Raw genomic sequence first — 21,026 nt, forward strand, 5'->3', positions numbered from 1 at the left:
TTAAGAATGAAATTAAATTTTAGTATATGAAGAAAAAGCTAATCTGTTTGGGCAATAGAGCAGATCCTCTTCCTATCTACTGACTATCTATCTATCTACCTACCATCTACTGACTGTATGACCTTCTATTTTCCACTACAAAGAAAAAAACACAAACAAAAACATACCAGAAACAACCAAAATCCTACTACTGAAATATCCTTGCATGCAATGCAATCTAAACATGCCCCTGAAATGGACAAGGTTATCATCATCAATTTCCAAGAAAATGAATCTAAATTACATTGTTCTGAAATGCTAGAATAAGAACCAATCAATGTGCCATAAACACAAAAAGACCCTATTTACTATCCTCTCCATGGCACTTAAACAAAATAAATTACTCCCCTGTATTCTCAAACCAGCCCAAGTCCTGAATACCCTCAAACAAATCAAACTCCTCCTAAACCTGTACAAATAAGCCCATGCAACTGGCTCACTGTTGATTTTATGCTTTACTCATGTGATGACATTTTTAACATAATAAAACAGCCAGCACCCGTCGTATTGCTTTTTATTCTCGGTGCTTTCAAAATCCAAAGTTTACAAATTCATCTTTTCAGTTTTAACTTTTTTGTCAAGTGTTAAAATTCTTGTCTATCTTCGTGTATTTTCTGCACTTGTTTCTATCTTGTATCCACCACTTTAAATTGCATATCGTCTCAGCTTTAATCAAGTTTTCACCATCTTTACCTTCAAGACACAGGTATGTTAGTTAATAACACAAATTTAATAAATTTAATTTAAACCTTATTAAATTCCACTATTAAGCCTAGTCATTAAAAAAGAGTCTGCTCCATTGCCAAAAAGAGCTTTGTTTTTTCTTTCATTTTGTAAAATTTTAGGAGCATCATGATTTCCAGTCATTTAAAATATTAAAGTTTAGTAGTTGTGTTGCGCATTTCTACTTGTTGCAAATCACCTACAGGACATTGAAGGTCCAAAATGGTGGATCAGGATTCTCCAGCAAGTGTTTTAGAACTTCCAAGCAGCAGCATTGTAATTATTCTCATGCGTGGCATGTTATCAAACAGTATGATGACACTTTCACATAGTAATTCAGGGAATTTCTGACAAATGTTCAGCTGTTATGATACAGTTCAACATTTGTGTAGTTAAGAAAATCAATAAGTAGACCTTACGATCACAAAATACTGTTGCCATGATCTTCATTGCTTTTAATTTTTATGTAGGGTAACAAATGTGATTCATAAGATTGGATTCCATTTAAAGAGTTTTATGAACATTCATGAGTTACTTTGGCAGCCAGTGAACTCACTTTATTATTGTTAGGTTGGTTATGAATGATGCCATATATGCTACTTGCTGGGATGTTAAACTTTTGGGCAGTATTAGTCACTTTAATGTATATGTCTTCTCTTGTTAAGGAGCATTGCAGATATTGTCATCTGTGATGGATATCTTTGGGTTCCTAGGTTGTTTCTCAAACATTCATCTGACTGTTGGCAAAGGTATTACACCACTAATCTAATCAAGACTTGTTTATTATTATTACATCAAGATTATATAAGATTTCTGGAATTAGAAGGATCAGGCCTTGCTTCTTATTGTTGCACTACAATACTGTACTTTTAAATTTGATCTCTATTTCTTGAATCGTGTGAAGCCCTATGCCACTGCCCTACTCTTAATCAAACAGACTATCTCTAAGTTTTGTGAGCTAATTGCAATGAATTGTTTATAATTTTTTTATTACATAATTATACCTGTTTCCCTGGAACTTGAATATCATATCTTCCTGCTTGTTTAGCTGCAACCAAGACGAAGCATGCACATGCTATAGGAATCATTCTTGTATTCATATTTTAAATATTGTAGCCAGTTCTTTCTTCTGCTTTCTACTTGAATAATGCCCATGTTACCTTGAGTAAAACATATATGTACTTAAGAAATTCTAGTTTCCTTTATATGTATAAAACTGCTATTTAAAAAGTAGTGTTAGATTAAATTTCATTTATATTCCTGAATGCAAACAGATTCAAAATCCTTCCCAATATCTTTATTTTTAATATGATTCTGCAGTTGATACCACTGGATCATTCTCTTAATTTTTCTCTATTTAGTAATCAGCAACTACTCGTTATTCATTTTGAATAAGTAACGAGTAGAACACAGTTGAAAAAATTTAATCACAATGGATTAATTACAAACATTTCAGTTCACTTATTGCGAATCATTGTCAGTGTGAAACAGTTTTGAAATCAAAAAATTAAGTTATATGGAGAATGGAATCTCTCCTTGTATGCAGTCATGAGACAACCAGATAAAAAAAGAATACTATTAAGATCAAATTCGCATGCATGTGATTATAAAAAAATTTATATAATTAAGCAGTATAGTTCATTTTAGAAATTATGGACTTTACAACCATGTTATAAATAACTATTTTAATTTCCCGATGTTTCAACCTTCATATTAAGGTAATCATCTGGAGTATATACAAATATACAAGGACAAGCTGAGTTACATTTCACATAGTAAACTTAAAGAAACAATGATTTGATCACCGGTTATTCTACTGACATGACCTCTAGTGAAAAAAATAATAATAATACAGATAAAATTTAAAATTAATTAAATATTTAGAAACTACATCAAAGCTAAATTCTATTTAATATAACATGGTAGAAATATTCTTTCATATAGATAGTTTTCTTACAGTAACGATGATGTCCTATTTTTAACATGTTTTAGTATGTTAAAAATAGGACATCAAGCCCTGAATGCAGCTCTGATTATTCTGCACAACAACCGATGCAGCATGAGATGTATTATAAAGCACAACCATATTAGCATTTTGGAGTGAAGTCACTGCAAGAAAAAAAAAATTGTAGATTTGTAGAGGCCCTTTCCACATATCTGGGAAGTTTTGTTCCCAGTTCATCCCACTTTGGCCAGGTGGGTTGGGACTTCCGCCTACTAGGTGAGGCAGACACCCACTGCATAAGACAAAATGAAATAGCAAGATAGGAAAGATTTACCCCTAGCCTTCAAATACTCTAATAGCATTGGGGGTTAAAGGAGCAAGAAGAAAAGAAAGAAGGGAGGAACAAGTCTACAGATAATACAACAGATGTATGTTACATGAAGTAAAGCATAGTCCAGCATCAGATACATCAGGTGTACCATGTTGGTACTCACTAAAGTGAGCCCTTGAGGATAATACTAAACCTCTATTTGGCTTGAACTCAGTTTGGTCTTCTTAAGTTTCCCTGCCACAATTTTTCTTAGCCTTGTCTCAAGCTTCCCCAGAACACTTACTAGTGAAATTCTTCTGTAATTCTCACATTCCATTTTATTTCCCATTTTACAGATGAGTAATATGAGAGCTCTACTTCAATCATCTGGAATTGGACCATCTGACCAGTTCTGAATTATGCAGTATAGCAACTGTAAAACAGAAGTGCATTTAGACATCTGTTTAAGAAGAATTTGAAGAATTCTACACACATGCACCGAATAAATATACAGTCTGTCAATTTAGTGTGTGTCACATCATTTCTGATCTGCAGCACTCTTATCCCAGAACTAATTATATGTATAGGTTATTCCTTGAATAATTCAAACCTAGTTTTTAGGTATTTATACTGGTAATTTATTTATTTCAAAATGTTCTTTAAATTATTAATAAACTTTTTCACTTGAAAATGCAATAAGTTATAATAACAAATATACTTCACATGATAGATGTCGACATTGTTGTTGATTACTAATGCTTGTAAATTTTTACAGAAACAAGATGTGGAGTATTTAATTAAAATGCTACAAAATGATGTCAGTCGGGTGAGTCATTTTATTAATAATCTTTGTGTTATGTTATTTTTGATCTTCACTAATTCAAAGTGATCAAACCTAATCTTACATCTTAGTCTACTTGCTTTGCTTTAAAATTATATAACCCTTTCGTACTCACTATTGTTGTATTAGAATATTTCATTTTCTGTATCCTTGAAGCCACCAAAGTGATTTCCATCTATCTCTTAGCAAAAAATGCTATCTTAAGTTATATGCTCCCTTTTTTTGTTTAAGAACCAAACGTTATATGGATGCCTTATGATCATATCTTTCATCTCTTGATATGCCTGAATGATGTTGATTAAATTTGATGTGATATGTACTTACTAACATTCATTATAAAAACACAAGATTTAAACCATTAGATGGATTAATTACTAGCCAAATGCAGTTATCACTAAAATTATTTTGAACATGTAATTTAGTCTGATGAAAACTTCATTACTTGCTGAAAGTATCCAAAGATCTGAGTCTGTGGCAGTGACTTCTTATCATAATAAAGCCTCAAGGTATTTTAGGATGATGAAGAAAGAGGATGGTACTGTAACTGTATGAAGAAATAGATGTGCTGGATAGATTAAAGACTATTTTGATATTTTTACTGACTAGGAACACCGAGATAAGGTAAGATAAAAACTTGAATTAAAACACAACTAATTTCGTCGGAATGCCGACTTCTTCAGGTGTATAAATTATCACAAAAAACATAGACTTCTCATATAAACAAGTTAGGAATAACAACAGTTATTCCCAACTTGTTTATATGAGAAGTCTATGTTTTATCTTGCTATTTTTTCCAGTTTTTGTGATAATTTATACATCTGAAGAAGTCGACGTTCCGACGAAACTAGTTGTGTTTTAATTAAAGTTTTTATCTTACCTTATCTTGGTGTTCCTAGTCAGTAAAATTATGTTTTTTTTAAAATGTCTACAATCCGAGTAAATACAAGTTACAATACACACGCATACACTGTCAGACAGTTGATAATTGTAAATTCAACAGCCAATCAGTTTTGCACAAATACTTTGGGGCTTTTCTTCTATTTATGTGCGTGTATGTGTATATATATACACACACACACACACACACAATAAACATTTTTGTCTGTTTTTCAAAAATTTGTCTAAGTCATCAACCCAGATTTTGGAAATTGTTTACTAATGTAATTTGTCAAACTGCTTCTATGTAGCTTTCATTTTTGAAAGTTACATTTTGCTATTGAATTTTGTATTATAATTGGTAGCTGGATTGGACATATTTGTGCTTTATGATTAATCCAATTTAATATGGCTTTCTTTGTGTTTAGCTGTGATTTTATTTTATAAAATCACGGCTATTATGCTAAGAATGTTATTTGTTAGCCTACTTCTCATATTTCTCATCTACATTTTGCTGTTGCAGCTGGATGAAGGAGGAGAAGTGATAACCATTTAATTGTATAAGGATTTTTTCTCATTTATTCAAAAATTTTATGCTATTAAGTGGTTATAACTTAAACATCCAGTGTGTGTATTTGGCTCATACAGTTCAGGTATGAACAAACTTCCTGATTTCCTGACAACTACTAAGAATAAATTCTCCTTTTCTCTACTGGTGTTTATTAGGTCCCATGTGAATGCCTGTTTTAGTCAAGCAAGCTGTTCAATTGAAAGAGAATCAGTGTTGACACAAACACTGAATTTTCTGAAAGGACACATATTTAATTCATTCGAAGAAATAGTTGTTTTAAACATGAGCATCTATTGAGATTCAAAGCCTTCTTGTCATTCTGATTTAAATTAGAATGATGGCCTGTCCATTTCTAAAATTTGGAAGTCTCATCTTAAACAATTGTATTTAGTTGATGTATTTTTTTTTAATATATTCATAATCCTGTTATTCTGGTTAACCAATTGTTGTTTGAATTGCTACTTACACTGAAGATACTTTTCTTTTCAGTCTAAAATATTTGTTATTCACTTTCAACAAAATTGCTTATATCCAATGTGTTTTGCACTCATTTAGAAGCACAAAAGATTTCATTTCACTCAATTTCAAATACTATTATTATTGTTGTTGTTACACAAGCATCTCGTGAAATCTGAAGACTCATTCTAAAAAATGGCTTGCAATAACCATTTTTCACACAGTGCCTATCATATACTTCTCCTTAAACTCATTCACTGATAGTGCACTCACAGCTGCCTGTGGTACCTCACTACTCATTCACCACTCTACAAGCAAAAAAACCTAGTCCTCACTTCCTTGTTAACTATTTACACAAACTAGCTTGGTGGGCCAAATGGGATTCAAACCTACAGCTAGATTTCTGGATGATTTATGAATTCTTTAAAGAATTTCATTGCCTTATGTGAGACCACCACCACCACCAACCTACTTACTGGAGGTCTGAAATGGTTTGAAAAAAGTTGCATGTTTGACTTCTAGGGTTTCTGGATTATCTAACTTGTAGTATGCTTGTGGAACTAATACTAATGTGCTATAGACTAACAACCTTTCATAGGTTGGTTATGCATTAAAACCTACTGAGATGTGACCCCCCCTTTTGTTTACTACTATATTCGAAAGCTATTCAATAAAATCCCTTTATAGCAATTTATGTTTTTGTCACATTCTCTCTCTTCTCCATATGTTGACTAAATTCACCCACAAACCTTCAGTCTCTCCTCATAAGGAGCATCCACAGACCAATCATCATTATGCTCCCTCACTTTTGAATCCTCTCCAGCCTTTCCTCATCTCCAAGAAACTCAGTTCTACCAAATATGTGCAAAGTAATGCAGATGTAATTGAGGACAATAAAAGGGTGGTCTGAAAGTTTCTTGGCCTCTACCATAGATGGCAACACTATTGGCAAGATATTTTTTTCCAAGTTGGTTCATCTGTCATAAGCATCCATGTGAAATTGCAAGTTATTCTATCAAGTAGTTTGTTTTATACAGCTGTCTGAAGCAAAAGTGTTGTCTGTATCCCTTGAAATGGATAAAATTGAGTATTGTGCGGTTATAAAATTCTTTGTAAAAGAAAGTTTAACATCAAAAGAAATTCATTCGAAGTTCATAAAAGTTTATGGGCACTCTTCTCCTTTCGTTTTTGACAATTAAAAAATGGGCTGCTGAGTTTAAACATGACCGTACCAGCCTTGAAGATGATCCACTTGAAGGACGTCCAAAAAGTGTAACAACACGAAATCATTGATCAAGTGCACGATATGATATTGGATGACCGGCGAGTCAAAGTGCATGAAATTGCTGATACTATAGGCATTTCAAAAGAACGTTTAGGATATATTTTGCACAAGATGGGTGCCTCGCTTGCTCACAGCAGATCAAAAACACACTCGTGTGAAAATCTCTGAACAGTGCTTGGAGCGTTTTAACAAGAATAAAACTGATTTTGTGCATCGATGTATTACTGTGGATAAGACTTGGATTCGCTTTACACACCAGAATCCAATAGCAGTCAGTCAAAACAATGGACAGAAGCCGGTTGTTCAACACCAAAGAAAACAGAGTCGGTTCCATCAGCAGAAAGGCTCACGGTATCAGTGTTTTGGGATGCTAAAGGCATTTTGATTATTAATTATCTTGAAAAGAGTAAAACAATAACTGGGAAATATTATTCCAATCTTTTAACCAGATTAGACGAAAAAATTTGTGAGAAAAGACCTGGTTTGCAGAAGCAAAGAATCATCCTTCATCAGGACAATGCACTCGCCCAAAAAGTGTTTTGGGCGAGTGCATTGTCCTGGAAAATTAAGGGATCTGCACTATGAATTGTTGGATCATCCACCCTATTCCCCAGATTTGGCTCCCTCTGACTTCTGTCTTTTCCCAAAACTAAAACTCTTCCTTGCTGGTCAGCTTTTTTCTTCAAATCAAGAGGTGATTGCAGCTGTAGAGGGCTTTTTTGCAGATCTTGCTGAGAACCACTACAGGTACAGGATAATGGCTCTGGAGCATCGCTGGAATAAATGTATTAGTTTTAAGGGAGATTATGTTGAAAAATAAAAATAATTTTGAAATTATAAATTTGTTTTTTCATTGTTAGGCCGAGAACTTTTCAGACCACCCTTGTAAATTCCTTATCCCTACTTGTCAGTGTATTCTTTAACATTCAAGTGATATCTGAGCATTGGGGTCCTCTTTACCTCCGCAAGAAATCCAACTTATAATCTTTTCATCCCAAACATATCCAGATATCCTATATGTATCCTAAATATAACATAAATTATGTAGTATTACTATTTAATTGAATACTAGTTAGTTGCCATTATCTCTGTCCTCTTCAAAATAAAGGAGAAAGCCATCAAATAGTCAACTTCTCCATTGCTTAGAGGCCCACCGATTAATCAGTAACCACCAGTATGGATTCTGCCATTCAGGATCGTCTTATCCTGAATGACAGAATCCTCTTATCCTACATCACCTACTACTGGACATGTCATGGAAAGGTTTGGAGAGATGTGCTATCACTCTTGACATTTCCAGCACTTTTGACCACACATGGCATCAAGGCCTTCTAAACAAATTGCTACTTGTTGGTGTACCCACCACCCTCTGTAATTGGGTTGTGTTACGTCCCCCACCCTCTCTATAGTTATGTCTATTTTATTGTTAATTACGTCTCTTCCTTCCCTTATCTCACTTCTATTTTATTCTAAATTTTTCTCTTAACTTGAGGCCGTATTTTACTATAAGGATGGATATGGTTTGTGGGTTGAAAGCAAAGAGATTCCCACCAGACAATGGCAATTCCTTTGTTTCTGAGCTAATGTTGGTTCTTACTTCGAACTCAGGGAAAATTTCTATTTAGCTGCACCACCCTAAGTTCTAGATTTTCAAACAGTGAAGAATCAAAGAACCAGTACCAAGCTCTGAACTGTATGCTTATTTCTGAATCTCATAAAAATAACTCAAGTCTGAAATTTATCACTATCTTAATCTACAGTCGTGATCTCCCTTCCAAAATTCCTCCTGCTGTGGTTCGATTTTTTTTTTTTTTTTTATTTTATTTTTTTTTTTTTTTTTATTGGGGGTGCAGTAGAAAATGATTTTTCAGACATGCGTTTACTTCAATATCAATTTTAGTTAAATCATAGGCACTCGATCTCTCTTATTCTTTCTTAACAAGCTTAGGTAACAGTTCCACATGGCACTCGAACAAAGGTGAAACAAAGGCTAATGTCGCAACATTATCAAGATTAACTCTGTCATGCATTAACTTCACTGTCAATTTCAGATAAAATATATACACTCAATTTTTCTAACTTCTATCTTAAACAAGCATAAGTATCAAGTCCACATTACTTTCAAACAAAGGCAATGCAAAAATTAATGTTACAATACTGCTAAGGTTATACACTTCACTGACGTTCAGGTCATGCTCTAATTTTCTACACTCATGTCTTGGAATTTAGTCTGTCTCTCTAAACTAGGTTTCTAGAGTCCTTACATGAAATCACAATATTCTAGTCTTAAACGTTCTACTAAAGTTGCAATCACTCTTTCTGCACACTTTCATTGAACAAAGAAAGGTTTCTACATTACCACCCAATTGGGAACTGCTGGAAAATCATACACATCTTGATACAGCTTCAGCTTCCGATTTGTTTCTGGTTCCATTCAACATGTAGTTTCCTTCTCGTCAGACTCGGGCTAGGTGAATCTCAGACACTGAAGACGCATGCTTGACTGTCTATACTGTATACCGGACCTCAGCTCCACTGAACGAACTTTCTATCAGCAGATTCTCAAGGACTGCTTGGCATTCTTTTCTCATTTGTGGCTCAATGCTTTGTTGTCCAAGAAACCAGGACAAATATCAGGGCACAGAGAGAATAGCTCCCATAAGAGCAGACGACTGACCGGCAAGGGACTCTGGCTGGAGATCCGACGAACGAGAGAAAAAGCCCCGATCCGGTGCTGCATTGCCTTTTTAAATCACGTGCCCCTACACTTCTGAACTACGTTGTTGTGTCGGAAAAAGTGCTGATTTACTTTTGGTGAGTCATCCTTTTTCCGACCCAACATAAGGTTACCTCAGAAGGGATGGATAAGAACATACTCATGCCTCCAGATAGAAAATGTGCCTATTAATGACCCAAGAACATGTATATATTCAGATTTGTAAGTTTTAAGCAATGTTAAAGTATCCCATAAACTAAATAGAGAATGTTTGTAAATTATTAAGACAGAAAATCATGTATAATTGCTAAAGAAATGTGTATAAGCTAATACAAGTTTTAGGCCATGTCAAAGACAGTTCGTGGCCACGGTATCCAATCGGCTGCCGCCGTATGCATGACGACACCACCGAGTGAGGACGCTGTTTTGTAGTATACAGGTTTCGGCGGGGATTTGAATCATTCTCTTCTCTTCTCGTTTTCGTCGGATTCTGGTTTCCTGAGCGGAAAGCAGAGTAGCTGTGGAAAGCTTGCCGCGATGCGTAGCAAGAATTTCTCCTTGTTATGCATGCCATGTGGATCAAAGCTGCAGCTATAATGCATCCAGATTTCTAGAAGAAAGGGCCTCTGGTGAATTTACACCAGTGTATAAGTCAGTGTAAAAATCAGTGTAAGAGTGCTTCTTTTCAAGTGGAACAAAGGAATAGTGAAGCCGCCATTAAAGAAAATACAGTGAGGAGATCAGAATATCCAGATAAGAAGGTCCTAAATTTACCAGATAAAGCAAGAACGGTAAGCAGAAATCTTTTGTATTAAGTTAGAGTAACTGTGGAGGAAGGAGAAACTGAACTTTGAGAAAACAGCCAATTTCCGTGCAGTGTCTAAAGAACAGTGTCTGCATTTGGACTGTTTGTGTCTAAAGAAGGAAACTAATATTATAATGTTAAAACTTAATTTGAATGCTAACTAAAAATTTTTTTGGGGGGGAGGGGGGATAAAGTCTGAAATATAAGAAAGAACATTATCTCATGAAATCTGTGCCAGAGTTGTAAAATTGACTTATATATATATGTAATTCATATGTGTGATAGTAATAGGCAATTTATTATAAGTTATCAGAGTCTGAGAATAATTATATAAAGAAGTGTAAGATTGTGTCAGTGTAAGAAATTACAGTGTAGAACTTTTTTGGATGTGTTAATTTAAGAAAAGGCAGGGGACTCAGACTCTTTTAGAATTGAAGGTTTAACTAATATGTATCTCTATGTTTGTGTCAAAAATAAATGTATTTCTTTATGTGTAAGCCAAATGAGTTTGTCATGTTTCTGTGGATTGAATTACCACTTGGAAAATCACGAACCGTGTATTAGAGGGAAATCCATTAGTAACATAAGAAACGGGACCACGACTGCAAATTTCATGATCCCTGCATTTTCTTTCTAAGTAATCTAGGATAGTATATCAGAATTCAGTTGCCGGCTGGCGCAGTCATAAAATAATATAAATTTGTCGGCAAACGAAATGACTGATAATAAGTAACATCAAATTAAGATAACTGATAAAGATAAGTTTAATACAAAGCAAAAAGAAAAAGCATAAGCACAAAGCACAAACAACAAGATATAACAACATCATATCCTTTTCCTTCCTTGCTCACTTCAAAGCACAATCCCTTTCACTAGTGCCACATTCTCTCCTAGTAATCACTTTGGTGGGGGGGGGGGGGTTAGTCGCGTGCCTTCCCTTCACGGTTAACGCGTACTCTGGCATGTGTGCATTGCCTCTGGCAATTGAACTTTGACCTGTTAGACTTTCACTCAGTGGTGCACAGACACTCATGTTATTTTTAGCAAAGCTTAGGCAGCGGACTTAATTACAACAAAATACATTATAATACTAAGGAATAAATAACAGAATTCTAAAATTACTAATTTGTCTGGCACCTTTACATTTAATTTTTCCTGCTTGACATATCAGTATGTGCAAAGTTTAAAAGTGCATGTTAAGTTCTGAAGAAATTACAAGTTAACTACTTTTAGTTTTATTCAGAACTTAACAGTTGCCAACTTTGCCACCAATGCAGGAGTGCCTCATGGCTCTGTTTTGTCACCTGTCTCTTTCTCTTGTACATGAATAGCCTAGTCTCAGTCATCACTAATCCTACTCACAGGATATTCAGACATCTCAAGCTTCTTGGGTATCTACTTTGATACTGAACGAACGAGGATGGGCTGGCAATTTGGGATTTAGCCGACCAAATTGTATCCTTATTGGTTAAACAAAAATAAAAAATGATGGTACAACATGACAAAATTTCATGCCGGCTGGGGCGTCGCCCGGTTAAACAAGGCCCCCGTTGTTTTCGCCAGGGAACCAGGGCGAACAGCGAAAAGTCAGCTACTGGAACAAATCTGAAAACAAACCCCAACTCAACATCACCAGAGTTAAAGATCGGTACTATCAACGTAAGAAGCCTGAATGGCAAAGAAATGGAGCTAGCTGAGGAATTAGATAAGTACCAGATCGACATAATAGGGGTGACTGAAACAAAAAAGACCAAAACTGGTGATATCTTTCTGAGCAATAAATACAAAATGTTATATTCAGGCAATAACAATCAAGGAAAAGAAGGAGTAGCCATAGTATTCAACACAAAATACGAGGCTAATCTTCTTGAATGGCAGTCAGTCTCAAGTAGAGTAATGTGGGCAAATATGAGAATGGGGAACTGGACAATGAGACTTAGTAGAACCTTCTGTGGGACCATAGGCACAAATAAGGTAGAAGTGGAGGAATTTTTTGAGGCTTTAGAAAAAGCAACTGACACAATGAAAAAGGAAAAGTTGGTCCTTGTTGGGGATCTAAATAGTAGAGTAGGAAATGATTGTGAAACATACAAAAATATTTTGGGAAAATTTGGAGAAAAGAGCAAAGCTAATAACAATGGCAAATATCTGTTGGATTTCTGCTCAGGACATGGACTGGTTATTACTAACACCATGTTCCAACATAAAAATGTGCACAAATTCACATGGAGAGAAGAGGCTAGGAATAAGAAAAGTCTCATTGACTATGTTATTGTTGATAGTGATGTTTTCTCCCTGGTGCAGGACACCAGAGTGTACAGAGGATTTGAAATTGGAAGTGATCACTATTTAGTCTTGAGCAGGATAAAATTGAATTTCATATTGAAAAGAATAACATGTAAGAAAGTCTTAAAGCGAATAAAAGTTGAGCAGCTCTCAGATGTAAACTGTAGACTAAAATACAGAAATATTATTGAAAAGAAAATGAAAGAGTTAGAGAACAGGAATCAAACCTTGGAGATTCAGTGGCAAACTCTGAAGGAAACATTGATTGATTCTGCCAGAGAGGCATGTGGTGAGGTTGTGTGCAAAGATAAAAAAATCAGAACTCCCTGGTGGACACAGGAAGTTAAAGAGGCAGTGAAGGAAAAGAAGAAAGCATATCAAAAGTTCCTGGCAAATAAGTCAGCTTTTACTCTTACAGAATACAGAGACAAATGTAAGAAAGCTAAACAGTGTGTAAAACTAGCTAAACAAAAGTCATGGGAGGACTTTGGCAAGAATATAGAAAATAAATATCAAGAAGGTGGCAAAATATTCTGGAGGTTGTTGAAGAAGCTTAGGAATGGAGGAAAGAGTGCTGTAAAAGGAATTAGAGATGATAAATGTGAAATGAAAACAGGAGAAAAAGATATCCTTGAAGTGTGGAGTAATTACTTTGAAAAACTGCTAAATGAAACAAGCAGTGATGACAGCACAGTGATAAAAAACACTGACCAGGCATGCAGTCAGGAATACATATCCATACTTGAAGTAGAAAAAGCCATCAAAGGCTTGAAATGTGGAAAGGCAGCAGGAGTAGATGATATTCGACCAGAAATGCTGAAGTATGGTGGTATAAGAGTCTTACAGTGGCTGCACTGCATAGTTCAGAAAGCCTGGACAGAGGGACGAATTCCCGATGATTGGAGTAGAGCTCTCATAGTACCCATATATAAAAAGGGAAATAAAACTGAATGTGAGAATTACAGAGGTATTTCCCTACTGAGTGTTCCTGGCAAGATCTATGCAAGTATACTTGAGAAACGGTTGAGAAGAATTGTGGAAGAAAAGCTTGGTGAAGAACAAGCTGGATTCAGGCCAAATAGAGGCTGTCAGGATCAGATCTTCACTTTACGACAAATAGTCGAGAAAGCATGGGAATATAACAAAGATCTGTATTTAAGTTTTGTCGATTTGGAAAAGGCATATGACAAGGTGCCAAGAGAGAAGCTATTCAATACGCTGCAGTTATATGGTGTCAATGGGGCATTATATCAAGCAATACTTAGTCTTTATTTGAGTTGTGAGTCAGCAGTTAGAATTGAAGGAAGTACAGGAAGATGGTTTAATGTTAAATCTGGTGTGAGACAAGGATGTACATTATCCCCTCTGTTATTCATTATCTATATGGATCACATTATGAAGGAATGTGGTATTAAACCTGATATCAAAATTGGAGATGTTAATGTCAGCTCTTTGCTTTATGCGGATGATGTTATACTTCTAAATAAATCCGCTACAAGTCTGCAAGATTCTCTGACTAAATTGAATAGCTGTTGTAATAGATATGGTATGAAGGTCAGCAATAAAAAGACAAAGACAATGAAAATAGGCAGAATCACTGAAAATATCAACTGTGTTGTGAATGGAGAACCTGTGGAACAAGTAAAACATTTCAGCTACTTAGGCACAATTTTTACTGAAGATGGTAAACTAAATATAGAAATAGACAACAGAATCAGCAAAGCTGGTATCGTGGGAAGTCAATTGAATAAATTCATATGGAATAAGAAAGAAATTAGTCGGAACACTAAATTAGCTGTATACAAGACTGTGTTCAAACCAATTTTAACTTATGGATCTGAGAGCTGGGTCAGAAGTAAAACACTTGACCAAAGACTAGAGACCGCAGATATGAGAGTCCTGAGAAAGATTAGAGGCGTGAACAGATGGCATCAATGGCAATATCATATTAAAAATGAGGATATTAGGAAAGAACTTGACATTGTCAGCATCCAGGAATGCGTTAGCAGAGCTAATCTCAGATGGTATGGTCACTTAAATAGAATGGGAGAGGAAAGATTAGCAAAACAAGTGTTCTCTGCCAGGTTGGCAGGAAAACGACCCAGAGGAAGACCAAGATATAGGTGGATTAATATGGTACAAAGTGCCTTAGACGATAGAAATATAAGATCTGATAATGTTGGAGTCTTGACAAGTAACAGACTGATTTGGAGGAAAATTGTAGATAGGAAGTTAGTAATGATGTAATTTTTTCATGTAGTACTGTCATATCCTGTACACCCCTTGAGGGTACATGACAGGAATTTGATGATGATGATGATGATTGATGATGATAATTCTAATTTTGTATGCACTATCAAGTTATGAAATATTGGTGCTGTTTGTATTACTTATGAGAGAAGTAAAGTCACCTTTGTTACTATTGTCTGAACAATTAAATGAACATACTTCAATGCATAAATGATTTCTCATTTCACAATCATTTATTGTGAAATGAGAAAGCAGAATTACTAATGCTGCTTGTTTCATAAAGAAATTATAATTAAAGTAAACTTTCCTTCACTATAAAAAAGAACTTTATTGTTGTTTCCAAGCACAGTGCTGAAAACAGAAATGGTGATACACAATGGTGGACTGTAGCAGAAGTTACTCTACTGTATTTCCAAGCATACATGGAAGTAAAAATATAAGTTAATGGATGTCGCAAAACATTCAACTGTTCAGAAGGAACAGAACACAACAGGAGGAGAATTGTGGAGTTTCTGTGTCTTCGGTATATGAAGACTGAGCAGAATTTAGAAACAAGTTAGAAATGGAAGGCTGAGAGAGAGAGAGAGAGAGATTATCCTTTTATAAAAGATAAGTGAAGTTCATGTAGTCAATCCATATAGGATTTAATTCAGTCAAAAGAAAGGAAGTTTATTTAGAATTCTCACTCTTACATGCTTCTGTGTCGATACAAAATGTGTCTATCATTATGTGTCATTACATGCTTCCGTGTCGATATAATACTTATGCTTCCATGTGTTAAGGCTTAAGTGCTGATAGGATGTCATGTTGTAAGTTAAACTGAGTATTAACAACAGTAAGAAAGGATTTAAAACTATTTTAATAGTTCCAGTATTTCATCTCAGTCACTGAACATGTGAAAATGATTAAAGTCCTATCTAGATGGTGCATCCTCTTTGGACATTTGTAGAAGGCATTGGTTGTAAATTGGGATCTCTGAGGATTAATGCTTACCAAATTTTGGAAAGTTTCTTGCAACCATATTTATGTAAATTTGGTTGATTTCTGAATGCCACTACAGATTCCAAAAACATTCTTTCTTGTTTAAATTTACCATGATGGAGCATGGTGGGTTTTTTCCCAGAAGATCCTGTGAATGGTATTCAATACATGGTCTGCAAGTCCAGATTGACCAAAGCTGTTGATTGCAGATTTAAGTTTTGTGTTCGTCCAAACCAGGGGTCACAAACTGGCAGCCTGCAGGCCAAATACAGCCGAGTATTCGGAAGGCTTCGTATCTGGCCCACAAGTTACAGAGGAAAAGATGTCAGGTTTCAGGATCAAAATCAAATTAAAAAAAGGACTTGTAGACAAAAATCTTTATTTTTGTAAGTCATTATGTATTTAAATAATTTTCTTAAAGTATGAATAAAATGTAATTGAACTTATGTTTTCTAAACTTGTTATATTTTTAAAATTTAAAAATAAAAATGGTTATAAATTTAAAAGGTGGTGTAACTGTTTACGTAAATCAAAGACCTGGCAGCAAAAGGGTCTTTGTTAGAGTCTTTCTTTTTTTAGTTTATGTTTTGGATTATAGAATAATACTGAATATGCCCTGTATCTGATATACATCTAATTGACTTGCCCTGCGCTGCGTTTGAGTTTGAGACCCCTGATCTAAACAGATAGTGGCTAATCTACCTGTTTAAAGTATGCCAACTTCCAGGAACAGGAGTACTTTATATACTCCAAGCACTGATCTTTGGTAGAATGGATAAGGGTAGTAAGTTTCTGTGTGGCCATATTTTCTGCCAATCTTCTATCAATCCTTCCTCCAATCCTTGGCCATCCCTTTCAGAAGGAATGGCCGAGAATTTGGGGGAGGGGGATTGATTATTTTTTTAATTCTGTAAGAACTGTATCCATTGGATAGGAAAGTATATTGTGTGTATGGTTGAGTTCTGTTGAAAGAGAGGTTCTACACAGCTCAACCAGGACTCAGTCTCTTAATGTGTTAATAGGTTTAGGTTAATTAAGAGGAAAAGTTCTGTGTGAGATCCTAGGATGTGAATCTGTGTGCACGCTTGAGTCGTAGCTTATTTCAATATTTTATTTATATGTTGACAACATTTAAATCACTCAGAGTGGAGGGGAAAGTAATTTATTATTGGAGCCGATAATAGGATTAGATGCATAACAAAGAAAGCAAAAAATAAAAAATACACTCTACCACCCACACACATACTTGCCTTTCTCTTGCAAAAGGGATCTCAGCTCACTACTCTTACTCTCTTCAATAGTTTCCTCAGCATCCAGGAAAACTAGGCATTCTCTTCCTCTCATGATGATATTTTACACTTACCCAGCTACTAACTACAAATCCAAAATCTGCCCATCCTTAGAATACATCACATGTTTGGGGTGGTACACTTAAAACCTCCCTAAAAATTACTAATTTAATAAGCTGAAAGGCTATTTTACTGGCGAATATGTTAATAGAAAGGGGGATGGTAAATCCCTTTATGTTTTAATAGCCAGGTATGAAACTCGGATCGAAATCCATAAAGTTTCATGCCGAAAAAACTATCAGCAGGCCCAAGTGTAAATATAAATACCTGGGTGTTGTACTACCCAAGTGATCATTTACACTTGGGCCTGCCGATAGTTTTTTCGGCATGAAACTCTATGGATTTCAATCCGAGTTTCGTACCTGGCTATTAAAACATAACGGGATTTACCATCCCCCTTTCTACTCCCTAAAAATTCTTGAAGCTGTTCAAAGGATAGTTTCAAGGTTTTCTTGGGCAGTTTTAAAAAGGTGCACAGATGATCCCAGATGTACAGTGCAGAAACACTGCATCTGTGAGATAGAGATTGAAGTGTTTCTACACTGTCTCTTCTACAGGAAATCGAATAGCTACTGCTCCACTGGACTAGCAATAGTCATTCCTCCACTCTTTGTTGAACCAGTTAAAGCAAATGCAGCAGGTGACTAACATCCCTTTTCAGTACAACTGTAAACATGGCAAACCTGCTTCTCCTCTTCCTCTTTTCCATCCATCACTATCTTAGAACAGCCTTCATTCTGAAGTATTCCCAAAGAAGTACAACCTGCAGTTCTTCAAGAAAATGTCAATAAACTTCTCTTGCAATCCTCAACTGCACCCCATACAAGACACTGATGTGCTTATAGGTCCTTCAAACATCTCATGTATGAGATTAAAAAAAAAAAAAAAAAAGTTATGAAACTGTGTAATTTAGGTTGTATTATATCATATATTTATGTTATCTTAATTTTTTCCACAGCCAAATTGCAACAACCATCCTTGATCAAGTTATAGGAAAGATATGCAATTATTTTCTTAAAACTGAAATTAAATGAAAAATAGTGTTAAAATATACTGTATTTTAATTGAGTTATACTATTTAGTATATTTACTGTATTTATTTATGTTCCATAGATTATTTGATATACACATTAGAAATTATAATAATATTATTAAATGAAAGAGCTCACTAAATCAAAATTCACTTTATAAACTAGTAATTTGATAAATATTCTCATAATGCATCCAGTATAATGTGATTATTATTTTTAATCTTAGATGAAGGCCTACATAAAGTGTGGAAAATTGAAACTTGCTTTCATGCAAGCAGCAAAATTAGAATCAGCATCAGACATTCAAAACATCTTAGCTGCTGCAGAACGAACTAATCAAGTCCATGTAAAAAAATTTTGTGAGAAATGGTTGCATCAACATGAATTGAAGAAATAAGCTTCAAAGAGACAAAGATTAAATTATTTCATATGTAGAAATCCTTTTTCTATTAATTGAAAGAAGGATTCTCTTTTGCACTTCATATTTTCCTAGTGATGAAACTACTATGATGTGAAATCCTGCAATGCAGGGGATGTCTAGAGCTTAGCAGGTCCAAAGAACATGCTCAGAAGAACACCTAAAAAAAAAATTTTTTTAAAAAAAGCCTCACTGAAAACTTGTTGCAGGAAGTCAGAAATCGTTTTATGTCACCCTGTTTACTGCTTTTTAAAGATAGAAAAGATGAAACAAAAACATTGCATAAATATCATGGTTAGCTTTTGTTAAAATGTTTCTATGTACATTTGCAATATCTTATCACTGCGTATGCATTACAGAAAGGCATATGTTCAAAAGCATACCTTGGTTTTGTAAATACATGTGTGTGTTATTAATTATTTAAAATTTATGCACTTCAGTTATACTTTTTTATCTACATATTTTAAAATGTGATGACATCATGCAATTTTAAATATATTACACAATCATCATTAAAAAAAATTTTGATGCAAATTAACTTAATCAAATATAAAACTCAAAAATTGATGTTAAATTCTTCATAATGCTAGTACTTTACTTTAAATACAGGAGGGGGTCAGCCATAAAAGTATTTACTCTTTACCCCTGAATTTGAATTTAGGAATTTATTTGGGAGTCAGTCAGATAGCATTTAACTTTTTAAATTATAGACTGGTTTTATTGATTATATTTTTAATTACAGCAAAAACTTAAGCGCTTTTAATGAGATTTAAACTTATTTAATGTAAAACTTTCTTCATATGCTTCAAAAATTATTCTTGTTCTAGTTAATTCCTCTCCTTGAACATACATTGATTTTAAAATAATGAACAGAATTTTCTTTTCTCTGTTTGAACGTTTTAATATGATTGGCATGCCAGTGCTTGGGGAGGGGGGTCGATTAATAATTCATCAATATTTCTCTTCTTTGGTATCAACAAAACTGGGAAAACTGCATTCCATTTCTTTCTAAATCTTTCTTTTTTTTTTTTTTTTTTTCTTTTTAAATAAACTTCAAATATTTTTTATGTACAATATGATTTGTAAATAGAAATCCATTGGATTGAAGAGTTTTTCCTGAGTTAAGAAGGAATAGCATTATTTTGAATATTTGAAAGTATTTTAATGCACTTTTCTTCTTTGTTTAGATCAAGTTATTTTTTTTATATACAAAAAATGTTGGGCATTGTTTTTATAATTACAATCAAGGAAATGCTATCATTAGTAAATAATTCATTGGTAATGCCTTATATTCTGTTGGTTTCCTTTTTATGTTAAAGAAATTGTTTCAAAAAAAAATTCTCAGAACTCTTAAATATATATCCAGTAGCATTGAGTTCAGCCTGAACTACCATAAGAAAATTGGCAGGTTTGTCAGATATTTTCAGTAATTTAAATTAATATATTATCGTATTAATGTCATTTGGATTCAGCTTTCCTTATCATACAGCTTATTTAATGTCCAGACTAAACTTACAAGTGCTACAAAATAGTCCTCCTTTGCTTATTTAAACTATTTATTTTTTCATTATGGAATTTATCTAGTAGAAACAAAACACCTTTTTAGAATAGGATTTTTTCCACTTGAAACGAGAAAAATTATTGTAGTATATATTTTTATATATTTGTTTAAAAGTTTTAGTTTTGATAAGCCTGTTTTTTAATGAATTTTCTGTACATATATATATATATATATATATATGTTCCTATGCATGATATTTAACTTTGCCACATATACTTTTTAAACATTTTCAAGTGTATATAGCTATTATTCAAAATTTTAGGTAATAATAAAATTGAAACCCAGATCATTGCTATTAGATTTTTGCAGTTTAATGTATATACCAAACCTGACAAAAGCCACTGCGCTGTTAATCCCAACATGCTAATAATTTATTTTTCAGTTTGAAAATTAGCTTATATTCTAAAATATATTTTTTCATGAAAGATGAGAAATAACTATAGAAGACAGAGTACTGAGTGTGATAATAAATATAAATATGCTAATGCCTTTTATTCTCCAAAGCAAGGGTGAGGCCATTTATCCCTAACTAACTTTTGGAGACCAGCGGGCATCCAATCGCAGAAAGCTGGCCCAAGACTAT

General features: G+C 34.1%; 1 protein-coding gene across 1 annotated transcript in view; it reads left to right on the top strand.

Moving 5' to 3' along the window:
* Positions 1–20,568, top strand: part of Sptz (zinc finger FYVE-type containing 26 spastizin) — a 225,939-nt gene extending 205,371 nt beyond the window's left edge. The window contains exons 21-22 of the mRNA XM_090399525.1: positions 3,793–3,843; positions 18,691–20,568. Of these exons, the coding sequence (XP_090255651.1) occupies positions 3,793–3,843; positions 18,691–18,861 (222 nt within the window). The 3' untranslated portion in view covers positions 18,862–20,568. The remainder of the gene's footprint in view (positions 1–3,792; positions 3,844–18,690) is intronic.
* Positions 20,569–21,026: the final 458 nt, after the last annotated feature.

This window comes from Typopeltis vanoorti, chromosome 10 (assembly GCF_054136105.1).
Source record: "Typopeltis vanoorti isolate ZY-2024b chromosome 10, IOZ_Tvanoo_1.0, whole genome shotgun sequence".
Taxonomy (NCBI): domain Eukaryota; kingdom Metazoa; phylum Arthropoda; class Arachnida; order Uropygi; family Thelyphonidae; genus Typopeltis; species Typopeltis vanoorti.